Source organism: Schizosaccharomyces pombe, assembly GCF_000002945.2.
Source record: "Schizosaccharomyces pombe strain 972h- genome assembly, chromosome: I".
In the NCBI taxonomy this organism is placed as follows: Eukaryota; Fungi; Ascomycota; class Schizosaccharomycetes; order Schizosaccharomycetales; family Schizosaccharomycetaceae; genus Schizosaccharomyces; species Schizosaccharomyces pombe.
This window is the reverse complement of record NC_003424.3, coordinates 473,082-492,320: the sequence shown is the minus strand read 5'-3', so window position 1 is coordinate 492,320 and position 19,239 is coordinate 473,082. Positions and strand designations below refer to the sequence as shown.

Sequence of the window (19,239 nt, the reverse complement as noted above, 5' to 3'; positions counted from 1 at the left end):
TTGCAATATGTGCTTCTGAGTATTTATTTACGATAAAACTGTAAACAATTATTTGGATGGACTTTTAAAAAAGTCACAAGTAAATTTAGTAATTATTCATTCTTTTTGTAAATTATACCAGAACCATTATTTTAAAAACGCGGTATGTGCTATTGTTACTAATACTCAATCCCACAGTAAGAACCTCACAAAATTGAACAGGTAATTTTCCAAATAATTACTGATGATTATTACAACAAACAAGTATTAAAAAAGTACGAAATAAAAAAATTAGTAATGATCCACGTATTTTTTTTTTAATACTAATATTCAGCAACGCAAGTTAATTCCTTCTTCTTCTTCATTTACGCGAATTTGAAACATGATTTGTACAGCAGAGAAGAACATTATAAATGCTGCTATCGCGGACATTGCACCTATAATAATTAGTTATACAAATCCGAAAATAGATAAATTTCTTACCTTTGAGGGTCAGAAAAAATGAGACAAGAACATTTTTAATTCCATCAATTCCAACTGCGAATCCAATCAAGTTGCAAATGATCATAAAGTAAATATTTAGAGCAGCCCCAAATCCAGAGATGTATCTATAGTAAGGGTGCTTAGTAAGACCAGTTCTACGCGACATAAAGCAGCATAATCGTTCTGGAAGAATAAATAGTACAATTAACCAACCCCACGCAAATAATTCCCAACTGATGTCATGCCAAAGAGCGACAAAGGTGAATATAATAAATAAGTTCAAGATTGAATGATTACTTCCTCCTAAAGGAACGTAAATATACCTAATCAACCATCGATTGAAACTACGGTGCCATGCTCGCCAAAATCCAACAGCTGAATAGTTGTTACACATGCATCGAACTATGTTTTCGGGAGGTTCGATATCATCAATTAATGACCATAATCTAAATAATCGCCACGGTATAAGCAATTTTAGCCAAGTCATAAATAGAACGATAAAGCTTATCATTGCGGATTCAACCGCACTGTATTGATTCCAATTTCCGTCCTTAGAAATAGCAGTAACGTATGCATAGTGAAGTAAAAACTCCATGGTGAGAACACATACTAAAAATCGAATTGCATAAAGAAGGTTCCTGTATTTTAGCGTTGAAACTGTGGGATATTTCATCTAAATATTAGCAGAAAATTTAATTAAACAATTTACCTGGGACATAAAATTGTTGAACGAAATGATAGGGCCCGCTAAATATAAAGGGGCATAAAAAATGTATGTCAAAAAATTCTTAAGATTATAATCTTCATCAAGACAAGAATAATCAACCCTTTCACGAAACGTCAATGTTGTTGGCTCACGATCTTTGTCAAATATTAGAGTCTAATGGTTATTATTTATAAACTCAAAAGGCATGTGCTCAAACTTACGTTAAGTTTTTCAGAGTTGTGCTTTAAGGACCAGTAATAATCCATATTAAATGACACGAGCCGAAGCATGGTAATGTTAAAAAGAACATACCAGCGCTCAAGAATCCCAGTATATTGATCCTGTAAAAAGATTAACATCTGATGGCTAAAGATAGCGTACCAAAAACCCTAGGCCTGGATGAAGGCTAGAAAATTTGCAATAGGCAAAATATTCTTTAAAAAACACCACTGATATATCTAATGTCCATGTCAAGAGTGGATTAAAAATACTGTTCTTTAGAGACTTAGAAATGAGATAATTGATCAATGCAATTGTTAAAACATATATAACGCCAGTCCCGTAGACAAGTAATGCAAACAGCAGGGAGAAGCAAAGTCGATAGTTGTTTTTTATAGCGAGTTCATCATTAGTATTTTTTGTGAAGACAAGCTTAACGAGTCTCCAGAGAAAATTATAGACAATAATTACAAGTAGTAAGATTGGCATATTTTCACGAAACGCGGAATACTGAAAATCAGCGGAATCGACTTTTTGTCCAAACAACCACCCAGGCTTTAAATATTTTTCAATGTTTTTGTAATTGGGATGTTTTGCTGACGCCTAGTTAGTTGCTTACTTTATTTCAAATTGATAAATAGAAAAGGCTGATTAAAGCTTTTGACACTTACGAGAACTAACATAATGAATTTTAAAACAAGCAATTGTTAGAATCGATAGAATGACAGAAAAGTAAAAAATAAATTCTATGGAACCAAAAGCGCTCTTTTCCGGAACTGCGCTTCGAACGGTCAAACGTGAAGATGAAGATGGATGACTTGAACCAGAAGTCGAACTTAACCGTGAACTTTTAGAATTGGGTCTTTCAGTATCTTTGGTCGAAGTCTCAAGAACATCAAATCGAAATAAACGTAACATCCTAGAAGTCTCCTACCAACAGCAAAGAAGATGGTCGGTTCTCAAAATATCATAGAGTAAACAAACCTAGTGGTGTTCACTAGCAAAATGCAAGACACTGCGTAATTTACACTTTGTGTCAGCTTCATAGTCCGTAAATAATTTTAAGAGTAAGGTAGAGAGAGTATGATGAAATCAATTATATTTTTAAAAATAATAAATTCAGTTTGTATTGTTTATTGGAATGAATAAAATAGTCAGCACTATACAAAACGCGCTATTAAAATAGAAATATTAATTAAGCATCTTTAAAGACTAAATTTTGATTTTGGTAAATTAGCAACTTATATATTGAAAAATGTTTTACATTCGTTTGCAATAATTCTGTATAGCCCATTTAGATCTCTAAAATCGTTAATTTTTATAATTAATTAATTAATTTATTTTTTTTTGGATATGATTTGCTCAATGATTGCTAAATTATCACATCTAGTCTAAAAATTCAAAAGATAATTTCAAGTTAACAAGCTCATATAATAATTAAATGTTCTATTAGAACGTCGTATATATTGACCAAAGTATTACAAAAATAAATAAAAATAATATATACTATAGAAATTAAAATAAACAATGACTATATCTTGCAATTTATATGCTCCTAAACCCAATTTGATCGCTCTCCTAGTTCATTTGGAAGAATTGGAAGAAGATGATTTTGCTGGTCGAATTTTAAATTGAGGGGGCTTAAATTCTACAACATTGCCATTGATTACTTGACCATAGCCTTTTTTAAAAGTTTCCCCTTTCTTAGCTAAAATGTCTTCAATCGTCACCCGTTCTTCAGAGAATATTTTTAAATGATCAGCCATCAAGTGCCGATTTTTGCACTTAGGACATTGAACTAAAACGGTCCCATTATGGTAGGCCTGCTTGGAGAAATTGTGATTTGACCTAGTGTTACATCTTTCATTTGGTTAGTATCCTTCAATGAAATTATAAATACTTACACGGTACAAGTAAAAGAAACATTATAAGTCGGTTTAGGTTGTAATTGATCAGCATCTGATTTTACAGAGGGAACACCACTTGCAAGATCTTTAGCATCGCTTTGAGTGAAGCGTTTGCATTGCCAATTAGAAATGTTTCTCACATTCGGGGAACAGAAAAGTAAACTTGAAACCTTTACCTTGTTTGAAAAATTTTTTAACTGCAAATTTCGTAAACAGAATTTTTGAGTATACCGTGCAAAGCTCCACATTATGTTTGAAAAATTTTTGTGTTCGGAGAATGTTGTTCGTAGTTAGTACCTTCTACCACCTTTTGTACCATTACTTCCGTCTGTGCTGGCGTTTCTTTATGCAAACTCATATGCCCATATATTTAGCTTTTTTGTTGAAACTTAACTTTAAATTCCATTATTAATGCAGCGGTCAGCGAAGTTAAAAATTCGAGCGCCACGAAAAGTAAGTGTACCTGATGCATGCTGTCCTTATTATTTTCCTCACATACTGACATTTAGTTTTCTGCTAACCAAGTAGACTTTGCTACACATTGGGAAGTCTTGCAGCGAGCTATTGGGGATATATTTCAGAAAAGCACATCTCAATTATCGTTTGAAGAGTTGTATAGAAATGCATATATACTTGTTCTACATAAGTATGGAGAAAAGCTTTATAATCATGTACAGGATGTTATTAGATCGAGGCTTAAAGAAGAAACTGTTCCAGCTATTTACAAAAACTATGACGCTTCCTTATTAGGGAATGCTCTATTGGATATTAGAAAAAATGATTCCTATTCTACTTCATGGTCGAGATCATTGGAAGCGGCTCATAGATTTTTATCGTCTTTAGTTAATTCCTGGAAGGATCACATTGTTTCAATGCAAATGATATCTAGTGTATTAAAATATTTGGACAAGGTTTATTCAAAATCTGCAGACAAAGTTCCTGTTAATGAAAACGGAATATATATCTTTCGTGAAGTTGTTTTGTTAAATAGTTTTGAAATTGGAGAGAAATGTGTCGAAACTATTCTAATTCTGGTTTATCTTGAACGTAAAGGGAATACAATAAATCGACCCTTAATAAATGACTGCTTAGATATGCTAAACTCTTTGCCTTCAGAAAACAAAAAGGAAACTCTTTATGATGTTTTATTTGCTCCAAAGTTTTTATCTTACACAAGAAATTTCTATGAAATAGAATCATCAACAGTCATCGGCGTATTTGGAGTTGTGGAGTATCTGAAAAAAGCAGAGAAAAGATTTGAGGAAGAAAAGGAGAGGTCCAAGAATTACCTGTTCACAAAAATAGCTAGCCCCCTTCTATCCGTTGTTGAAGATGAGCTTTTGAGTAAACATTTGGACGATTTGCTTGAAAATCAATCAACTGGCTTTTTCTCGATGATCGACTCTTCAAACTTCGAGGGTCTTCAATTGGTTTACGAAAGCTTTTCTAGAGTGGAACTTGGCGTGAAGTCTTTAAAAAAATACTTGGCGAAATATGTAGCGCATCATGGAAAATTAATCAATGAAACTACTAGCCAAGCGCTTGAAGGAAAGATGGCTGTTGGTCGTCTATCATCTAATGCTACAATGGCAACATTATGGGTTCAAAAAGTTTTGGCCTTATGGGATAGACTAAATACAATTATAAGTACTACTATGGATGCTGATCGGTCTATCTTGAACTCTTTATCAGATGCTTTTGTTACGTTCGTAGACGGATATACCCGAGCCCCCGAGTACATTTCACTATTCATTGATGACAATCTGAAAAAAGATGCTAGAAAAGCAATAGAAGGCTCTATTGAAGCAACACTTCAAAATTCTGTTACGTTATTTCGGTTTATTTCAGAAAAAGATGTTTTTGAAAAATATTACAAAACACACCTTGCAAAAAGGTATGCTTTAATTGTTTTTACTGTCTTTAACACTTTTAGGTTGTTGAATAATCGATCAATATCTTCCGATGCAGAGCTCGGAATGATCAGTAGGCTGAAACAAGAAGCTGGTAATGTTTTTACTCAAAAGCTCGAAGGAATGTTTAATGGTAAGTATTCAGACTTTAGCAAGTTTTTTTGCGTTCCCTTATTAATGCTTAGATATGAATCTTTCACAAGAATTGTTACAGGAGTACAAACATAATTCTGCGTTACAGTCGGCCAAGGTTAGTGGAAATTTTTATTGATAATCCTTTATACTAACAGTTAGCCTGCTTTGGACTTAAACGTTTCAATTTTGGCTTCTACATTTTGGCCCATCGATTTATCGCCTCACAAAATTAAATGTAACTTTCCGAAAGTTCTCCTGGCTCAGATAGATCAATTTACGGATTTTTATTTATCGAAACATACGGGGAGAAAATTATTGTGGTATCCTTCTATGGTATAGTAAACTTTTATTTGCTTGTTGCGTCACACTAACAATCCTATTTAGGGAAGTGCTGATGTCCGTGTTAATTTCAAAGACAGAAAATATGACTTGAATGTATCGACTATTGCATCTGTTATTCTATTGCTTTTCCAAGACCTAAAAGAAAATCAGTGTTTAATTTTTGAGGAGATTTTGGAAAAAACCAATATAGAAGTTGGGGATTTGAAGCGCAATCTTCAGTCCCTTGCTTGTGCAAAATACAAGATTTTGCTAAAGGATCCAAAAGGAAGGGAGGTGAATGCAGGTGACAAGTTTTATTTCAATGAGAACTTTGTTTCAAATCTCGCCCGGATTAAAATATCGACAGTTGCTCAGACTCGTGTTGAGGATGATAGTGAGAGAAAACGTACATTAGAGAAGGTAGACGAGTCAAGGAAGCATCAAGCAGATGCCTGTATTGTTAGAGTGATGAAGTATGTCTTTTTCCTTTTTTTTTTTTTTCAAACATTTTTACTAACAGTAAATTAAGGGATCGCAAAGTGTGCGAACACAATCAGCTGATGGCAGAGGTTACAAGACAGTTAAACCCTCGTTTCCACCCTAGTCCGATGATGATTAAGCGACGAATTGAAGCTTTAATAGAGCGGGAGTACCTACAAAGACAAGCCGATAATGGTCGCATTTATGAATATTTAGCATAGCAGCCTTAACTGTTACACGAAATGCAATATTCGTATACGAGAAATCATGTTTAAATGGAAAGATACCAATTTGTTCAAGATGATATCTAGCAAAAGCTTTGTGATTATAATGACACTCATGAATTTTACACCAACTTCCTTTTTATTTTTGAAAAAAAGAAAATTTTAAGTAATGCTATAAGAAGGTTTGAAAACAGGTAGATTATATTCCAAATCAATCAAAATTTGATACATTAATTCTGCGAGCAGATAGTAGAGTAATGAGTTTAAATTACATTGTTCCATATACATTGTACAAAAAGACCAAAACAGAAAAACCCTCAGTTTAAAATAGATTAAGGTATTTGATCAACGATAGATGGGAAGTGTTAACCTAAAAAATTATTATGGGAGGAAGCGAATTCGCCGTAAATACACTATCCTACACAGTATGCTTTTGATGATGACTCTACTAATAACATCGAAAATACCAGAGCAAGTAAAGCTCCTTATAATCTTTAAGGTGTTAATCAAATAATAAAGCTATGTATTTGATTTAGTATTGAAACACCTGGTTGTTTACATTAAGAATATTCTTCTTTCCTAACGGACTACGCTATCCTCTTTAGCAATCTCGGAAGAACCCCTAAAAATATCTACCGTTCAATGCTATTCTGTATATTCTCCGCTTAATTCTATTTGTTTAGGAAATTGTATAAATAACCTCAAATATCTTAACGAACCCCACTTGTTCGCCAATTTCATTTAATTGGTTCCGCGTACCACACTTCCTTTTAACCACCAAACACTTTTAAGTATCCGCAAGGTTGCCAAAGGTTGATTACAATCTCTTACTTTAAGCTAAGATACAAAGCTCTTTTTGATATCCTACTCGTCTTGCAGAGAACCTACATATTCTCTTTTTGTGACTAAACGTGTCTTGAACTCTTTAAAATAAGTGGCCTTTGCTTTTGAAATTTTAAAGATCTTTTTCTTTTCCTACGTAACTCCAAGTGTCAAGGAATTGCCATCTTTTCACTTCTTCCTTTCTTTTGTGTATCACTACTGAAGTTATCAAAATGTCCTTGCACGACGCTTACCATTGGCCTTCTCGTACACCTAGTCGTAAGGGTTCAAATATCAAATTGAACAAAACTTTACAAGATCATTTGGATGAACTGGAAGAACAATTCACCATTCCCACTGAACTTTTACATCGCGTTACCGATCGCTTTGTTTCTGAGCTTTACAAGGGCTTAACCACGAACCCGGGTGATGTTCCAATGGTCCCCACATGGATCATTGGTACTCCTGATGGCAATGAGCATGGCTCTTATTTGGCATTAGATTTAGGTGGTACTAACTTGCGTGTTTGTGCAGTTGAGGTTCAAGGCAACGGTAAATTCGACATTACTCAAAGCAAATACCGTCTACCTCAAGAACTCAAAGTTGGCACTCGTGAGGCCCTCTTTGATTACATTGCCGACTGTATCAAGAAATTTGTGGAAGAGGTTCACCCAGGTAAAAGCCAAAATTTGGAAATTGGTTTCACCTTTTCTTACCCCTGTGTTCAACGCTCCATTAACGATGCTTCATTAGTTGCCTGGACTAAGGGCTTTGATATTGATGGCGTTGAGGGTGAAAGTGTAGGTCCTCTTTTATCAGCAGCCTTGAAGCGTGTTGGGTGTAACAACGTTAGACTCAATGCCATTTTGAGTGATACTACTGGTACATTGGTTGCTTCCAACTATGCCAGCCCAGGTACTGAGATTGGTGTCATCTTTGGAACTGGATGTAATGCTTGTTACATTGAAAAGTTCTCAGAAATTCCTAAGCTTCATAAGTATGACTTCCCTGAAGATATGAACATGATCATCAACTGTGAATGGTGCGATTTTGACAACCAGCATGTTGTCCTTCCTCGTACCAAATACGATGTTGCTATTGATGAAGAGTCTCCCAGACCCGGTCTTCAAACGTACGAGAAAATGATTGCTGGATGCTATTTGGGTGATATCTTGCGTCGTATTCTTCTTGACCTTTATGAACAGGGAGCTCTCTTTAACGGTCAGGACGTTACCAAGATTCGTGACCCCTTGGCCATGGATACCTCTGTGCTCAGCGCTATTGAAGTTGACCCCTTTGAGAACCTTGATGAAACTCAAACCCTATTTGAGGAAACCTATGGTCTCAAGACCACCGAAGAAGAGCGTCAATTCATTCGTCGTGCATGCGAATTGATTGGAACTCGTTCTGCCCGTCTTTCTGCGTGTGGTGTATGCGCCCTTGTTCGTAAAATGAATAAGCCATCTATGATTGTAGGTACTGATGGTAGTGTCTACAACTTATACCCTCGTTTTAAGGATCGTCTTGCTCAAGCATTTAAGGATATCCTTGGTGAGGAAATTGGCAGCAAAGTTGTTACCATCCCCGCCGAAGACGGTAGTGGCGTAGGTGCTGCATTGGTCAGTGCTCTTGAAGCCAAAGGCAAGGCCCTCACTTCTGATATTCTTGCCGAGCATCTTAAGAATTAAGTCCACTCATTGTTTTTAGGTTTTACGGATACTCATTTGATTTTGTGTCACTGAACTCCACGAAGTGTTCGACAAACTGTTTTATACTGCACTTTTTATTTGTTTCATACTCCATCTTTTTGCGTACAATTTGTTCCAGCAATTTTTATGGTTACACTTTTCTTTGTCTACTAATCACGTATCAGGGCGTTTTTACAAAAAGGTGCTCCACCTGATAAAATATTTTCTTTTTTGCTCTAGTGTTTCTGTGGATACGATATCTGCCTCTGATTGCTAGAATACTTTAAATAAAGGTTAGAGTTTTGTTATATTTTGTATGTTGAAGTGTAATAATAGCGGTATCTTTGTTGAAGATATCCGAGTTTAACAAGACAACTGGCTATACTATCTTGCGAAATATGCCTACTACGACAATAATGGTATCAACCCATAGCTACATAACATCGGGAGACTTTCAATGAGTTACACCCTCGTTTTCCAATTCGGAATGACAGTCCGAGTCCCGAAGTAGAGAGATTCATCGTGTTACGATTATTCGCTAACACCTGATAACATATTTTATCTCGCTGCTCGTGTTACATATCAGGAGTGCGGGTATGAGATTATGGGGATTTAATGGCTGTCAAGCAGGTTACCTGACGTTTGTTCTTATGTATTTGTTTACACATACACAACATTTGGCGTTGCTAGGGCAACAAATCAGACAAACTGCGGTGGATCGAATAGCTGAGATGTATGGACATGTAAACAAACATACAAGATGCAAAAATTTATGTGTTTTCATCTAGTTCAATGTTGTTAATGAAATGATTATTTGCTTTTATATAATTAATAGATTAAGAGGTGACATATTGTAGCTTGAAACGGCATTATCTACGCAACTAAACTATACAACAATAGTTGTCATGGCTGAGGTGTTGGCTAAGTATTACAGCTTACAGTTTAACTTTGCTTTAATCATGTATTTGTTTTTATTATTGTTTTCTGTTACTCGAATTTGTTGGTTGGTGTTTTATTGTTGTTGTTACCTTTGCTTTTTTTTCCTCTCGGAGGCAGAGCTGAGATTTCTCTCTACCCTCAACTATCTACAGCGCTTCAAGCTCTTCTCCTTTAGATCAAGTGTATTACATTGAAAATATTATTCTTAAGAATACCAAAGTTGTAAGTTTAAAAAGAACTTGATGCCTGTTAGTTTCGGGCATCCTTCTCTCCTCAAGTTGGATTCCTGTTGATGCTTCTCAAGTACTAACTGCTGGTTCAGTGATTTTTTGAAACGTCTATAATACAATTGCTTACGCTTTTTAAGGCAATTAATAGGATTCTTGAAGTTATTTGTTCAAGAAGCCTTTATATGGTAAAGTGGGGGGTTTATTACTTGTAACGAACTTTGAGTCTGAACTTTTGGGTATTCTGTTGTTTTCATATTAATCAACTGCTTTCTTTTAACTTTCTTTTTTCTTTCATTTTTTCTTTCAACGACAGTATCTTTTATATTCTATATTATAGTCGTGACCGTTGGTGCTCATCTATTTTTGTCTCATTAATCTCTTTTTTTTTATATACTTTTATTCGGTCTTCCCGTCGTGTGGAGTCTAAACTTACTTAAACTTCTTTCCGGTTTCTTTTGTAAAGGTTGGTTTTGTTTAATATTTGGCTATATTGCTTTCATCCTGTCTTTCTTTTAGTTTTCTTTTTGTCTCACTTTGGCATTAATATCTTAAACCGGTCTTTTGACTCTTCCCTAGGATTTTCCTTTATAATTTATCTTACTTGCTCTATTGATTTCTCATTCTGAAACTCAATCTTTTGCAGTCGTGTCGTCCCATTAGTTCTTTTTGCAGTGTACTTGGTTTAAATTAAATTTACCATTTTGTCTGCTTTTAATAATAGTTAAACCTCAACTAAAATGGATTCTCCGCTTTCTTCACTTTCCTTTACCAACACTCTATCTGGCAAACGGAATGTATTGCGTCCTGCTGCCCGTGAATTAAAGTTGATGTCGGATCGCAATGCAAATCAAGAGCTGGATTTTTTCTTCCCGAAATCCAAACACATTGCCTCAACATTAGTGGATCCTTTTGGAAAAACTTGTTCGACAGCTTCACCTGCATCTTCCTTAGCTGCTGATATGTCAATGAACATGCATATCGATGAAAGCCCTGCCTTACCGACTCCTCGTCGTACGCTCTTTCGATCTCTTTCTTGTACTGTAGAAACCCCTCTCGCTAACAAGACTATTGTTTCACCTCTCCCGGAGTCACCCTCGAATGACGCTTTAACCGAGTCCTACTTCTTCCGGCAACCTGCATCGAAGTATTCCATTACCCAAGATTCCCCACGTGTTTCCAGCACTATTGCTTACAGCTTTAAGCCTAAAGCATCAATCGCATTAAACACCACCAAAAGCGAAGCTACTCGTTCGTCATTATCGAGTTCTTCTTTTGATTCCTACCTTCGTCCTAACGTCTCACGTTCTCGATCATCAGGCAACGCACCCCCATTTTTGCGATCCAGATCGAGTTCCTCATATTCCATTAACAAAAAGAAGGGAACTTCTGGTGGACAAGCTACCCGCCATTTGACTTATGCCTTATCCCGTACCTGTAGTCAGTCGAGCAACACGACCAGCTTACTTGAAAGTTGTCTTACTGATGATACGGATGATTTCGAATTAATGTCTGATCATGAGGATACATTTACGATGGGCAAGGTTGCTGATTTACCAGAAAGCTCTGTTGAACTTGTTGAAGACGCTGCCTCTATTCAACGTCCCAACAGTGATTTTGGTGCTTGCAATGATAATTCTTTAGATGATCTTTTTCAAGCTTCACCCATTAAACCTATTGATATGTTACCCAAGATAAATAAAGATATTGCCTTTCCTAGCTTGAAAGTTAGGTCCCCTTCTCCGATGGCATTCGCTATGCAAGAAGATGCGGAATATGATGAGCAAGATACACCAGTGCTTCGTCGTACCCAAAGCATGTTTCTCAATTCCACAAGACTAGGGCTTTTCAAAAGCCAAGATCTTGTGTGCGTTACGCCAAAACAATCGACCAAAGAAAGTGAGCGCTTCATCTCTTCTCATGTCGAGGATTTATCTCTTCCTTGCTTCGCCGTGAAGGAGGACTCATTGAAACGAATTACCCAAGAAACATTGCTCGGTCTATTAGATGGTAAATTTAAGGATATTTTTGACAAATGCATCATTATTGATTGCCGTTTTGAATATGAATACCTTGGGGGCCATATTAGCACTGCTGTGAATTTAAATACGAAACAAGCTATTGTGGATGCCTTTTTAAGTAAACCTCTTACTCATCGGGTTGCACTTGTTTTTCATTGTGAACATAGTGCGCACAGAGCACCTCATTTGGCATTGCACTTTCGAAATACCGACAGACGAATGAATAGTCATCGTTATCCTTTCCTTTACTATCCCGAGGTTTATATACTTCATGGTGGTTACAAGTCGTTTTACGAAAACCACAAAAACCGTTGTGACCCAATTAACTACGTTCCGATGAACGATGCTTCGCATGTTATGACCTGCACCAAGGCTATGAATAATTTCAAACGAAACGCTACTTTTATGCGTACTAAAAGTTATACTTTTGGCCAAAGTGTGTTAGCTTCCCCAGACGTTAATGATTCTCCTACTGCCATGCATTCCCTCTCTACACTTAGAAGATTTTAATGATTTTAGGCTGACTCAATACTTTACCTAGCCTGAAGTATACTCTTATATATTCAACTTTCTAAACCTAAGTTTTTTCTATAAACTTTGAATCATGAAACCTTTTATTTCTATTTTTTATTATTATTATTGAAAGAAAGCAATATACCTTTTAAAAGGTCTCGACAACAAAAAATTTAAACTGGCTAAACTTTTCGAAGTACATCACTTTTACGACTAAATATCTAGAACGACTAGTTTGGTTATTATTATTACGCATGGATTTTGGTTTAATAATTGATTATTTTATAATCAATTGAGCTTAATAATTTCTAAGCAATCACGGGTAAACATACGTACCGAAGTCCATTCTAATTGCTCTTCTCGCAATTGCTGTTGATAGGAATGCTAAGAATTTAGCATTCTTTGATTGAAGCAGTAATGCGATAGGAACTGAGTTGCTTACGTTTTTGTAACTCTACCTAACCATCTCTGATGGAAATATTTAAGTAGAAAACGAATAAAACTTTTATTTTTAAATCACTTCCTTTTATGCATGTTCTGTAAGCGGTAGTATTGTAGCTTACCCTTTCCAATGGAAGGTTAAGTTCACCAGAGAGTTACGAAGTTTTATGTGATATAAAATAGTTACAATGCGGAAGTTGGACATTCACACTTAAGTACCTTCCCAAAAAAAAAATTACGAAAATTTTTAATCAATACTACTTTTTTGGTAAAAATTTAAACATGTTCCGTTGAGAAAGTGAATCATATGTGTGCTTTTTTAAAATTTGAAGATATTTGTAGATTTTGTTTTGTTTACTTTTTATTTGCAACAATCAGAATGTCGTCATCTAAGTCAACCTTAAATTCGCTTATATGAATTTTATTGATTATGACATCAACGCCCTATGAAGTGCAGCTTTGAACGCCAACGATTGTATTTAATACATTGTAGGATAAACCTCGTAATCATAAATAACGAATTGTTTAAGTATGAAAGTTTGCAGAGCACTTAATGTTCAAACAAACAAATCTTTTTAGGTACACTAATTTAAAGATTTTGGTATCTTTATGAATAACGACCATGCTTCCAAGAAATCATTTTGTATAAAGGTACTTACATTTTAAAAATAGTAAAGATTAGTTGTTGACATCTTTTAGGCTCCTTCAAATTGGGAAAAATCATATCTTGAAGTCTGGCCCTTAGTTACTGTACCAAGGCAGTGTATTTGCCTGCGATGGTGCATTTCAAAGGAATATCACGAGTTTACTTGCTCATCACTACAATTCATAGTTATAAGGCCAGCTGGCACTAGTGTTTTACTCGGACGTGTAAAAAGTTCGAAAGCTAATCAACTTGTTGGAATTGAACATGTGGAAGGGAGCCGTTATGCCTTGATTTTTCTTTCAGAAAAATTGGATTTTAAGTCTTTGAAGGTGATAGCAAATCATCAATTAACGAAATCCTCTAAAAGCTTGTCCAACGTCTCAAACAAACCTTTAGGAGATCAATTGTTCCGTTCGAACTCTTTAATGTCACCTAGTTTGTTAAAAAAGGAACTTCACAGAATTCAATCAGATGCTTCTCAAGCAAACGAACGCGAAAGCCAAGCTCCGCATTCATTCGTTACGCATGATCTTATTTCGTCTTCAAAAGATGGCAATTCCCTTACGCATGAATTTGCAAATGATTCCGTTACTGAAATGGTTCAAGATTATACTCCTAGCTGTTCACGTGACGTTAAATCTTTGTTGGACCATCTTTACAATTCCTACTTTTATCAACTATTGATGACCAAAACACCTGTTGTTTTTTATGTAAAGCAAATGGTTGGAAAAACTCGACAACTAGCAGTTGAAGTACACAATCATGTAGAAGAAAAAGCTCTAGTTGATGAACTGTTAAAATTTTTAGATAATCTTAAATCTGTCGATGACCGTAAATCCCGATTACTTCAATGTTTTGAATCACATTTAAACTATAAGGCTTGGCATTTGGAATTCGAAAATGAAGCCCATCAGTATGAGATTAAAGGCTATCGCCTCTGGCTTCAAAACATATTAAATCGAGAAAATTGTCAAATTACAAAACTTGACTTTGAGAGGGAGTTTTCCCAACTGAAATTGAAGGAGTATGAAATTCGTGTACTTTTATACTTTGAGATTCTATACCTTTTTTTAAAATGGGATCCTGAGTACGCAAGGCGTCGGGCTAATGATAACAGTTTGTTGGATTCTCGCGATAGTGGTAAACGAAAATCTCGGAAAAAAAACGCAAAAACGCTTAATCCTTTTGAAACTGCTCAATTAAAATTGGAATTTACATTTGATGGGCTTTGCATACGAAGGACTATAGAACAAAATGCTACCGAACGATCTGAGGATCTCTTATTGAAGTTTTGTAAGGAGACAATAGTCCCATATTACTCCTCTAAATTCCCTCGAATTACGCGCAACCTTTTAGAGAAATGTAACGGTTTAGATTTATTACCAGAACGCTCTCATAAGCATAGACATAGCGCTCCTCCTCGTTCAAAATTGATTAGTAGCAAATCAGAAGCCGGTCGCGCTTTACCTGGAAATACTTCTGGTGCCAGTATATCCAATACTTCTAGTCCTCATTCGGAGGCCTCTATCTCTAAGGATTATGAAATTCTTAAACGTCGAAGAAGCAATTCTGGGGTTCATTCTTTGACTCGGTCAGATTCTTCATTCAATGGTTTTGAGAGGGACACTAGAAGAAGGTCTTCCGATATAGCTCGCATCAAGAACCGTGAAATAAACCTTCCTTCTTCGTCTTTGTCAAAACAAAGAAACTCAATGCATGATATTTCTACAAATTTTCCACGAAGAAACTTATCGTTTACTGAGAAACTTACCATGGCAAGCTTACAAGGACAAAGTGAGGAAAGTGTACAGCCGAAAACAACTTCTTCTCTTTCTCGGTCAAAAACACTTAGCATTCTCGAGGGATCTGTATCTAAGCGCTCAGAACCTTCGATGGATTCAATTCTAGTGCAAGCTACTCCGCGAAAAAGTTCTTCTGTAATAACTGAACTACCCGACACTCCTATAAAAATGAATTCATTAGATAAAGCTTCTGCTTGCACCGTTGAGAATCACATCGTTACTGAATCCCCCGCTCACAAATCAAACAAAGCTCAATTGTTCGTGTGTGTCCCTACAACACCTGTTAAAAAAAAATCAGCCAGTCCTTGATGAATTACTTAATTTTATGAAAATCTTTCTCAGCTCGTGTAGTATCTTGAATGAAGTCATATAGGAGGGTATGAGATAGTCTCTCAGGTTAAAGATTACGATATTTATTTACACAATGAATCAGCTATTAAATTTTTTTGAATTATTTTCTCAATAAGTATAAGTAAAAAAGAAAAATGAAAAACATCAATGAAATAATGATACTGCGGTTCAACAACAGTAACAAACGTTACCAACGTTTTGGAAGTTGGCATATTTTACAACAAATTAAATCAAATCGAGAAAAGCATAATTCTTACATATAAACAAATTAACTTGTTGAAGTATAGTCCTACAACACTGCGATAAAAATAAAAACCCTACCCTATATTGGAAGACAGTCACAAGCCACAACACATCTCTAATGAACACGGTGTGCTTTTTCTCACCACGAAAATGCCTTCCGCACCTGTAAGTAATCAAGTGTATATAAGAGTATTACTAACATTAAATTAGCGCAAGCAATCCAAGACTTACAAGGTCCCTCGCCGTCCTTTCGAGTCGGCTCGTCTTGATGCCGAACTCAAGCTTGCTGGTGAATACGGTTTGAGAAACAAACATGAAATTTGGCGTGTGGCTCTTACCCTTTCCAAGATTCGTCGTGCCGCCCGTGAGCTTTTGACACTTGATGAGAAGGATCCCAAGCGTCTTTTTGAAGGTAATGCCATCATTCGTCGTCTTGTTCGTTTGGGTATTTTGGATGAGACTCGTATGAAGCTCGATTATGTCTTGGCACTTCGTATCGAAGACTTTTTGGAGCGTCGTTTACAGACCCAAGTTTTCAAGCTTGGTTTGGCTAAGTCTATCCATCATGCACGTGTGTTGATCTTCCAACGTCACATTCGTGTTGGTAAGCAAATTGTCAATGTTCCTTCTTTTGTTGTCCGTTTGGATACTCAAAAGCACATTGACTTTGCCCTCTCCTCTCCTTATGGTGGTGGTCGTCCTGGTCGCTGCAAGAGAAAACGTCTCCGCTCTCAAGAGGGCGGTGAAGGAGAAGAAGCCGAAGAAGAGTAAATTAAGCAGGTGTGACATTCTCTTCTATACATTTCTAAATGGGATTTCTTCATAGCCGCTTCTATCTGCCTAATAAAGAAGTTTGTTTGATTGCATAGTGGTTAATTTTGTTTTGTGAAATTTTAATTATTGTACTTAATGTGTAGATTATAATTATGTAAGATTGTAGTGTCAGTTTATTTCATATGAGTAATATGATGAATTTGTTGTTTGTTTTGTAAAAAAGCTGCTTCAGGTAATAAACGGATTTTAAATAGAAGGTCGTTGATTAAGTTTTTCAGGCTTTAGATGGTAGTTGAGCTTCTACGGATATTAAATGTTAATTACTTCTATCGCTCGAATGGATAATTATTCAAACATCGGAGCCATTGCAATATGCTGACCTTTATTATTTGAAATCCATTATTGTATTAATTATGATATTCCCGTACGTTGCACATTCAGCGCTATTGTAAAAACTGAGTAGGTAATTTTTACTACACCAAAATGTCGATATTATTCGTCAGCTACGAACTTTGATGCTCTAAGTACTTATATTTATCCTTATTATAATAACCTTACCATTTTTTCCTACTACCGTTGTTTTTAATAGTTCCGCTGCTGAAATCACCTTATTGAACATGTGATATATGGCAATGTTGCATTCGTCTCTTCTTATCCACTACCACAAACCTTCTTGAACTGCTATAAAGGAATACACCAGCCAGTTTCTTTGGTCGAGATAGAAAGATTCTTATTTATTTCGTTCGTTTAAACAAACTAAACATAGAACAACATTATTTGCGTCAACACAACATGACTTCACATCAAACTGGGAAAATTGAGGTGCACTGGAACGATCCTTCTTCTGGTATCTTTTTAAGTCAAACTCAACGAACGTCTTCCACATCAAGTTTAAAGAAATCGGCTTCGAGTAGACGTTTGGTTTATGGTGATGACATGCTGGCACCCAAACCGTTAGCTGGTCAAGTACTTAGTAAATCACCACTTCCTCCTTTTTCACCTTCAAAAATTATGAACAGGAGTATATCTGTTCCTCCCACGAATATCTCTGTTCCTCAAATTAGCAGTAATCCTCTCAACTTGATGAAGAAAAGCAGTGACAATGATATCTTTACCACGTTTAACGATACAACAAACGATTGTATGAACGAAGCTTCTTGTGAAGATGTCAGGCACTCCCTATTGCAAATTATAGAAAGTAAATCAAATCTTAGTGATTCTGTTCATAAGATGTTGGGTGAACGAGTCAAAACGAATTTACTATTACAAGGTCAACTAGAAAACATGGAAGGCTTTTGGCTACAAAAATTATCGCAAACATGTCGCTTGGCGTTGACAGGAAACATTAGTGAGGCGAAGGCATTTATTGTAGAAATTATGTGTGCCGGTGTTGTAACTAATTGTGTGCGCTGGTGTCCAGTTTTGAAGACTCTAATTGAAAACCTTGCTATCTAGCTTTACATGTTGTTATATATTTTCTAAATCTTCCTGCTGCAAGTTATATGACACTAATGCTCTTTTTTTCTTAATTCTATCATTTTTAATGATGTTACTCATTTGCATTTTAACAAACCATTTATAAGCATGATTAGCTATGTCGGACGCTAACGAAGTTACAAGTTAAAGGATTTAATAACACTTCCTTTTTGAAATTAGAAGAAATCTTAATAGATATAATGGAAGTTTCCATTTTTTTTACAATATATATTTTTCTTATGGCCTGTCGATTAATAGTATTTTTAGTTTAATTTACTGAAACATTATATTTGTTTTTAGTGAACACCGTAGAATATTTAGGAATTTTGACTAGGTCTGTTTATCATACACACTTAGTATTAGATATCGTGATTTTTTGAATATATGAAAAAAAGTACTACAGACAGAAAATGCAGCGTATTAGCCTCAAGTAATTATTAAAAAAAATAAAAATTTTCTTTTAAAATTATACAGTGTTTACCAAAGTTATGTAAGACAATCAACTGCCGCTTCTCTCTCATTTCTGTTTATATACATCTTTAATGTTTATTACTTATTAAAAAAAAAAAAAAAAAAAAAAAAAAAACAAAGCAAATTACGTGCATTACCAAGAAAACAAAACCGCTCTAAATATTTAAGCTAATTAAAACAATGAAATAACAAATTTATTAACTTGTAACCGTAACAGTGGAATTTATTTTAACTGCTGTCATTTCTAGAATTTCATAAAGGGAGACATGAATAAATTTAACCTTATATTACAAATTGTAAATACGTAAATGTTTATCACAAAATCGAATACTCAAGTCATATTACTATGTACCTGTGCAAGCAACCATTTGTAAACCAAGTACAAAGGTAAACTGCCTCTGTCCGCGGTTGGCGCTCAAAAAGCTGAGCCAAGCCTATTTTTGGCAAACTATTTTTCGTGG

General features: G+C 35.4%; 8 protein-coding genes and 12 long non-coding RNA genes across 20 annotated transcripts; 8 read left to right on the top strand and 12 right to left on the bottom strand.

Moving 5' to 3' along the window:
* The first annotated feature begins 119 nt into the window (after window positions 1-119).
* prl47 lies at window positions 120-505 on the top strand. The gene has a single exon (NR_150854.1). It is a non-coding gene; the product is annotated as a non-coding RNA (long non-coding RNA).
* On the bottom strand, window positions 140-2,341 carry gup1 (MBOAT family O-acyltransferase). Its single transcript, NM_001018352.4, has 6 exons — window positions 2,059-2,341; window positions 1,550-1,983; window positions 1,390-1,509; window positions 1,172-1,342; window positions 463-1,135; window positions 140-416 (listed from the first exon to the last, which is right to left on the bottom strand). Exons 1-6 carry the CDS (start codon window positions 2,303-2,305, stop codon window positions 310-312), a joined length of 1,752 nt encoding a protein of 583 aa, NP_592951.3. The 5' UTR covers window positions 2,306-2,341; the 3' UTR covers window positions 140-309.
* Window positions 2,342-2,758: 417 nt separating this feature from the next.
* On the top strand, window positions 2,759-3,298 carry SPOM_SPNCRNA.654. Its single transcript, NR_151018.1, has one exon. It is a non-coding gene; the product is annotated as a non-coding RNA (long non-coding RNA).
* tim15 (TIM23 translocase complex subunit Tim15) lies at window positions 2,839-3,586 on the bottom strand. Its single transcript, NM_001018351.3, has 2 exons — window positions 3,292-3,586; window positions 2,839-3,247 (listed from the first exon to the last, which is right to left on the bottom strand). The coding sequence occupies exons 1-2, from the start codon at window positions 3,540-3,542 to the stop codon at window positions 2,971-2,973; spliced, it is 528 nt and encodes a 175-aa protein (NP_592950.1). The 5' UTR covers window positions 3,543-3,586; the 3' UTR covers window positions 2,839-2,970.
* Window positions 3,587-3,606: 20 nt separating this feature from the next.
* On the top strand, window positions 3,607-6,598 carry cul3 (cullin 3). The gene is made up of 7 exons (NM_001018350.3): window positions 3,607-3,747; window positions 3,804-5,188; window positions 5,228-5,337; window positions 5,390-5,454; window positions 5,499-5,672; window positions 5,724-6,133; window positions 6,190-6,598. The coding sequence occupies exons 1-7, from the start codon at window positions 3,706-3,708 to the stop codon at window positions 6,359-6,361; spliced, it is 2,358 nt and encodes a 785-aa protein (NP_592949.1). The 5' UTR covers window positions 3,607-3,705; the 3' UTR covers window positions 6,362-6,598.
* Window positions 4,040-4,353, bottom strand: SPOM_SPNCRNA.2200. The gene has a single exon (NR_191568.1). It is a non-coding gene; the product is annotated as a non-coding RNA (long non-coding RNA).
* Window positions 4,871-5,112, bottom strand: SPOM_SPNCRNA.2199. The gene has a single exon (NR_191567.1). It is a non-coding gene; the product is annotated as a non-coding RNA (long non-coding RNA).
* On the bottom strand, window positions 5,313-6,715 carry SPOM_SPNCRNA.653. The gene has a single exon (NR_151017.1). It is a non-coding gene; the product is annotated as a non-coding RNA (long non-coding RNA).
* Window positions 6,716-7,109: 394 nt separating this feature from the next.
* Window positions 7,110-9,102, bottom strand: SPOM_SPNCRNA.2198. Its single transcript, NR_191566.1, has one exon. It is a non-coding gene; the product is annotated as a non-coding RNA (long non-coding RNA).
* hxk1 (hexokinase 1) lies at window positions 7,137-9,714 on the top strand. Its single transcript, NM_001018349.3, has one exon. The coding sequence runs from the start codon at window positions 7,420-7,422 to the stop codon at window positions 8,872-8,874; it is 1,455 nt and encodes a 484-aa protein (NP_592948.1). The 5' UTR covers window positions 7,137-7,419; the 3' UTR covers window positions 8,875-9,714.
* Window positions 9,163-9,536, bottom strand: SPOM_SPNCRNA.2197. Its single transcript, NR_191565.1, has one exon. It is a non-coding gene; the product is annotated as a non-coding RNA (long non-coding RNA).
* Window positions 9,715-9,922: 208 nt separating the features above from the next.
* SPOM_SPNCRNA.2196 lies at window positions 9,923-10,149 on the bottom strand. Its single transcript, NR_191564.1, has one exon. It is a non-coding gene; the product is annotated as a non-coding RNA (long non-coding RNA).
* cdc25 (protein tyrosine phosphatase (M phase inducer) Cdc25) lies at window positions 9,948-13,093 on the top strand. The gene is made up of 2 exons (NM_001355978.2): window positions 9,948-10,035; window positions 10,136-13,093. The coding sequence occupies exon 2, from the start codon at window positions 10,781-10,783 to the stop codon at window positions 12,569-12,571; it is 1,791 nt and encodes a 596-aa protein (NP_001342797.1). The 5' UTR covers window positions 9,948-10,035; window positions 10,136-10,780; the 3' UTR covers window positions 12,572-13,093.
* Window positions 13,094-13,474: 381 nt separating this feature from the next.
* Window positions 13,475-13,680, bottom strand: SPOM_SPNCRNA.2195. The gene has a single exon (NR_191563.1). It is a non-coding gene; the product is annotated as a non-coding RNA (long non-coding RNA).
* Window positions 13,597-15,847, top strand: sld3 (DNA replication pre-initiation complex subunit Sld3). The gene is made up of 2 exons (NM_001018347.3): window positions 13,597-13,666; window positions 13,715-15,847. Exons 1-2 carry the CDS (start codon window positions 13,625-13,627, stop codon window positions 15,770-15,772), a joined length of 2,100 nt encoding a protein of 699 aa, NP_592946.2. The 5' UTR covers window positions 13,597-13,624; the 3' UTR covers window positions 15,773-15,847.
* On the bottom strand, window positions 13,747-16,087 carry SPOM_SPNCRNA.2194. The gene has a single exon (NR_191562.1). It is a non-coding gene; the product is annotated as a non-coding RNA (long non-coding RNA).
* A 111-nt stretch (window positions 16,088-16,198) lies between these two features.
* On the top strand, window positions 16,199-16,967 carry rps901 (40S ribosomal protein S9). Its single transcript, NM_001018346.3, has 2 exons — window positions 16,199-16,222; window positions 16,268-16,967. The coding sequence occupies exons 1-2, from the start codon at window positions 16,208-16,210 to the stop codon at window positions 16,826-16,828; spliced, it is 576 nt and encodes a 191-aa protein (NP_592945.1). The 5' UTR covers window positions 16,199-16,207; the 3' UTR covers window positions 16,829-16,967.
* Window positions 16,968-17,065: 98 nt separating this feature from the next.
* On the bottom strand, window positions 17,066-18,265 carry SPOM_SPNCRNA.2193. Its single transcript, NR_191561.1, has one exon. It is a non-coding gene; the product is annotated as a non-coding RNA (long non-coding RNA).
* SPOM_SPAC24H6.08 (uncharacterized protein) lies at window positions 17,485-18,529 on the top strand. The gene has a single exon (NM_001018345.3). It carries the CDS (start codon window positions 17,624-17,626, stop codon window positions 18,284-18,286), a length of 663 nt encoding a protein of 220 aa, NP_592944.1. The 5' UTR covers window positions 17,485-17,623; the 3' UTR covers window positions 18,287-18,529.
* A 455-nt stretch (window positions 18,530-18,984) lies between these two features.
* On the bottom strand, window positions 18,985-19,198 carry SPOM_SPNCRNA.2192. The gene has a single exon (NR_191560.1). It is a non-coding gene; the product is annotated as a non-coding RNA (long non-coding RNA).
* Between the last annotated feature and the right edge of the window lie 41 nt (window positions 19,199-19,239).

Coding starts and splice junctions, on each gene's coding strand:
- gup1 (NM_001018352.4), bottom strand. CDS start 2,305: ATGTTACGTTTATTTCGATTTGATGTTCTTGAGACTTCGACCAAAGAT. Junction 1,510..1,549: donor ATCCAGGCCTAGGGTTTTTG/GTACGCTATCTT, acceptor ATCTTTTTACAG/GATCAATATACTGGGATTCT. Junction 1,136..1,171: donor TCAACAATTTTATGTCCCAG/GTAAATTGTTTA, acceptor GCTAATATTTAG/ATGAAATATCCCACAGTTTC.
- tim15 (NM_001018351.3), bottom strand. CDS start 3,542: ATGTGGAGCTTTGCACGGTATACTCAAAAATTCTGTTTACGAAATTTG. Junction 3,248..3,291: donor GTTTCTTTTACTTGTACCGT/GTAAGTATTTAT, acceptor ACCAAATGAAAG/ATGTAACACTAGGTCAAATC.
- cul3 (NM_001018350.3), top strand. CDS start 3,706: ATGCAGCGGTCAGCGAAGTTAAAAATTCGAGCGCCACGAAAA. Junction 3,748..3,803: donor AAATTCGAGCGCCACGAAAA/GTAAGTGTACCT, acceptor ACTGACATTTAG/TTTTCTGCTAACCAAGTAGA. Junction 5,338..5,389: donor GCTCGAAGGAATGTTTAATG/GTAAGTATTCAG, acceptor ATTAATGCTTAG/ATATGAATCTTTCACAAGAA.
- hxk1 (NM_001018349.3), top strand. CDS start 7,420: ATGTCCTTGCACGACGCTTACCATTGGCCTTCTCGTACACCTAGTCGT.
- cdc25 (NM_001355978.2), top strand. CDS start 10,781: ATGGATTCTCCGCTTTCTTCACTTTCCTTTACCAACACTCTATCTGGC.
- sld3 (NM_001018347.3), top strand. CDS start 13,625: ATGAATAACGACCATGCTTCCAAGAAATCATTTTGTATAAAG. Junction 13,667..13,714: donor AGAAATCATTTTGTATAAAG/GTACTTACATTT, acceptor GACATCTTTTAG/GCTCCTTCAAATTGGGAAAA.
- SPOM_SPAC24H6.08 (NM_001018345.3), top strand. CDS start 17,624: ATGACTTCACATCAAACTGGGAAAATTGAGGTGCACTGGAACGATCCT.